We start from the raw sequence: 2,598 nt of genomic DNA, 5'->3' as shown, positions 1-2,598 counted from the left end.
TCACCCTCGCCGGTGTCCAACATATATAGCCACGACATGGCGGGAAACGGCTTTGACGCGTAGGTCGTTTCCCTCGCGCGCAAATCGCCGACGAAACTTGCCAATGTATTGGGCACACGCGGGAACGGCCGTCGTCGCGCGGGAACAGTTAATCACCGGCGGCAGTCCACGACGGGACGTAAAACGCCATTAACGACCTTGACGATGTCTCCGCTAAAAAAATGCGTCCGCACCGCTGGAGGTACCCGACGCAAACGGTCGCCCTGGGTCGCATGGCGTCCGCGGGCTGACGCAAACGGACATTTCGAACGTCCAAAATGCGTCTGCCCCTTGGAGATGCCCTAAGAAGTCGTTTGGAAGCCAGGCTTTCATTTCATTTGTAGCATTTTGAAATGAATACATGTATTCATTTTATTTACATTGTAATTCTAGAAATGGAAACTTGTTTGGTGCCACGGGAATTGTAAATGACAGTAGAATTTAATATTAAATTTGTAAATGGCTTCCATGGTGGAGAAACATGAATGACAGGTTTCAGCTTCGAATTGTGTTTACACATGGCATACTTTTGCTCGATTTCCTAAATGAAATGATGGCCTAATTCTGTGGCAACCAAACAACCCACCTATGAAATTTTAAAATGAATTCCAGGATTTCAAGCCCAAATGATGGATACCAAACGACCTCTAAGGTGTATCCGCATACAATGAAAACTATTGATCAGAAAATTCATGTTATTCATGTTATTTGTACAGTACATGACGAGGTATAGCACTACACAATTCTGAACAAGAAGGAAAAAAAAAACGATCTCTGGTTCATAGCCATGGCCTGCTCCTACTCCGCGGAATAGCAGCATTCTTTGAAGGCCTGAAGATTGTGCTCGAAGACTGGGACAAAGGCATGGACGCTGCCGTCACCGATGTAGGACGGCGCAAGGAAGAGCATCCCTTCCGTGGGGAAGTAGGTCGGCATGAAGTAGCTCGGGCTGCCCGTGCCGAAGTCCAGCTCGTAGAACGGGAACGTCAGCCAGCTGTCCACCTCCATGTCCGGGCAGAGCACGTCGTGCAGCACCGCCGTCTTCTCCAGCCCCTCCCGCTCCACGGCACCGGAGCTCACGAAATCTACGAGGGACTGGAAGTATGCGCCGTCCACCCGTGCCACCGCGTCGTGGATCGCCTGCGCAGCGTGCTTCAGCGGCCGGTTTAGGAGGTCACCGGCCGTGGCGCGCGGGAACGCCCAGAGGACGAGGTTTCCGAAGTAGTCTGGCGGGGTGGCCAGGCGGCGCCGCCCGTCGACCGAGATTCGGATGGTGGAGGTCTCGTGGGGTCCGAGGCCCCGCGCGCGCGCCATGGTGCGCCAGAGGTGGGCCAGGGTCGTCTCGAACCGGCTAAACGGCCGGCCCCTCCCTGCCGACGCCTTGGCGCGCAGCCGGGCGATGAAGTCCTTGGTGAAGTGCGCCTTGTGGATGACCACGCTATCAGCACCGTGGCGCTCATGGCTGGAGTTGGCTGGTGCTGGACGTTCATACTCCGCGCCACGGTGCTCGAACTCAATGACCGGCGGGTCGCGCGGCCGGAAGAGGTCGGGGTGGTTGTGTGGCGGCGACAAGGACTGGCCGACGCGGGCATCAAGCTCGCGCGCAGCGCGGCCCCATGCGACGAGGAAGTCGCTGGTGGCGTGGCCGTCGGCGACGGCGTGGTTGGCCGTGAACCCAACGGCAAGGGACCCGCAGGCGAACCGCGTGAGCTGCACCTGCACCACCTCCTCGATCACCCCCTCGAGGTCCGGGTGCAGCTTCAGGATCTCCGGCGTGGGCTTGGTCGGCGCGACGTCGGCGAGGGTGGCCCCATCCACGTGCGCCTCCACGAGCCGCGCCCCGTGGTCGTTGAGCAGGACACCAGGCGATCCATCCGGGCAAGCGCCGACCTGGCCAGCGAAGAGGCGGTAGACGGCCAGGACGTCGGCGAGGCCGCGCTCGATATCAGCCGTGGAGGGCGCCGGCGCCGCGAAGGCGTAGATGATGGCCATCTGGATGTGGTACGTGAGCCTGTCAAAGACGGAGGACGGAACGTGCTCCGTCGTGTCAGGCCGCGCTACGCCCTCGGGGTACCGCGGCTTCACAAGCCTCGAGCTCACCACCTTCACCTCCATGGCGTCCAACTACTCGATCGTCTGTAGGAACTAGGATCTACCTGCAGCGCACGTATGATCGAGTTGTAATATTGCCGGCGAGCGAGGAAGATGAATCGATGAAGAGTGTTCCTGTTGCTGGTGAGGAGTGAGGACGATCTTGCGCGGGGGTATAAATAAGCAGCGGGAACGGGGGTAGGTGGCAGTGAAGTGATCATGCTAATGAGATACTAATATAGTAATATGGATAGATGTGGTCGACGCATAATCTCTGTTGCTGCTTGATCTTGGCTTAATCATGCATGGCATGTAGATGTTCAGAGCGACGTGTAATATTCTTGCGCGGATGCTTGAGCTTGACACGGCAATGTCCGTGGCTCGGTCACGGACTAACACATTTTGACACGCTCCCTCTCGCCGTGTACACGATCTCACTTTTTTTTTTCTCCCGAATCGACCTCACTT

At 57.3% G+C, this 2,598-nt stretch overlaps 1 protein-coding gene across 1 annotated transcript; it reads right to left on the bottom strand.

Moving 5' to 3' along the window:
* Positions 1 to 752: 752 nt before the first annotated feature.
* On the bottom strand, positions 753 to 2,211 carry LOC124658189 (putrescine hydroxycinnamoyltransferase-like). Its single transcript, XM_047196600.1, has one exon. It carries the CDS (start codon positions 2,152 to 2,154, stop codon positions 838 to 840), a length of 1,317 nt encoding a protein of 438 aa, XP_047052556.1. The 5' UTR covers positions 2,155 to 2,211; the 3' UTR covers positions 753 to 837.
* Between the last annotated feature and the right edge of the window lie 387 nt (positions 2,212 to 2,598).

This window comes from Lolium rigidum, chromosome 5 (genome assembly GCF_022539505.1).
Source record: "Lolium rigidum isolate FL_2022 chromosome 5, APGP_CSIRO_Lrig_0.1, whole genome shotgun sequence".
NCBI lineage: Eukaryota > Viridiplantae > Streptophyta > Magnoliopsida > Poales > Poaceae > Lolium > Lolium rigidum.
The sequence above is the reverse complement of the archived record's forward strand: the minus strand, read 5'-3'. Positions and strand labels throughout refer to the sequence as shown.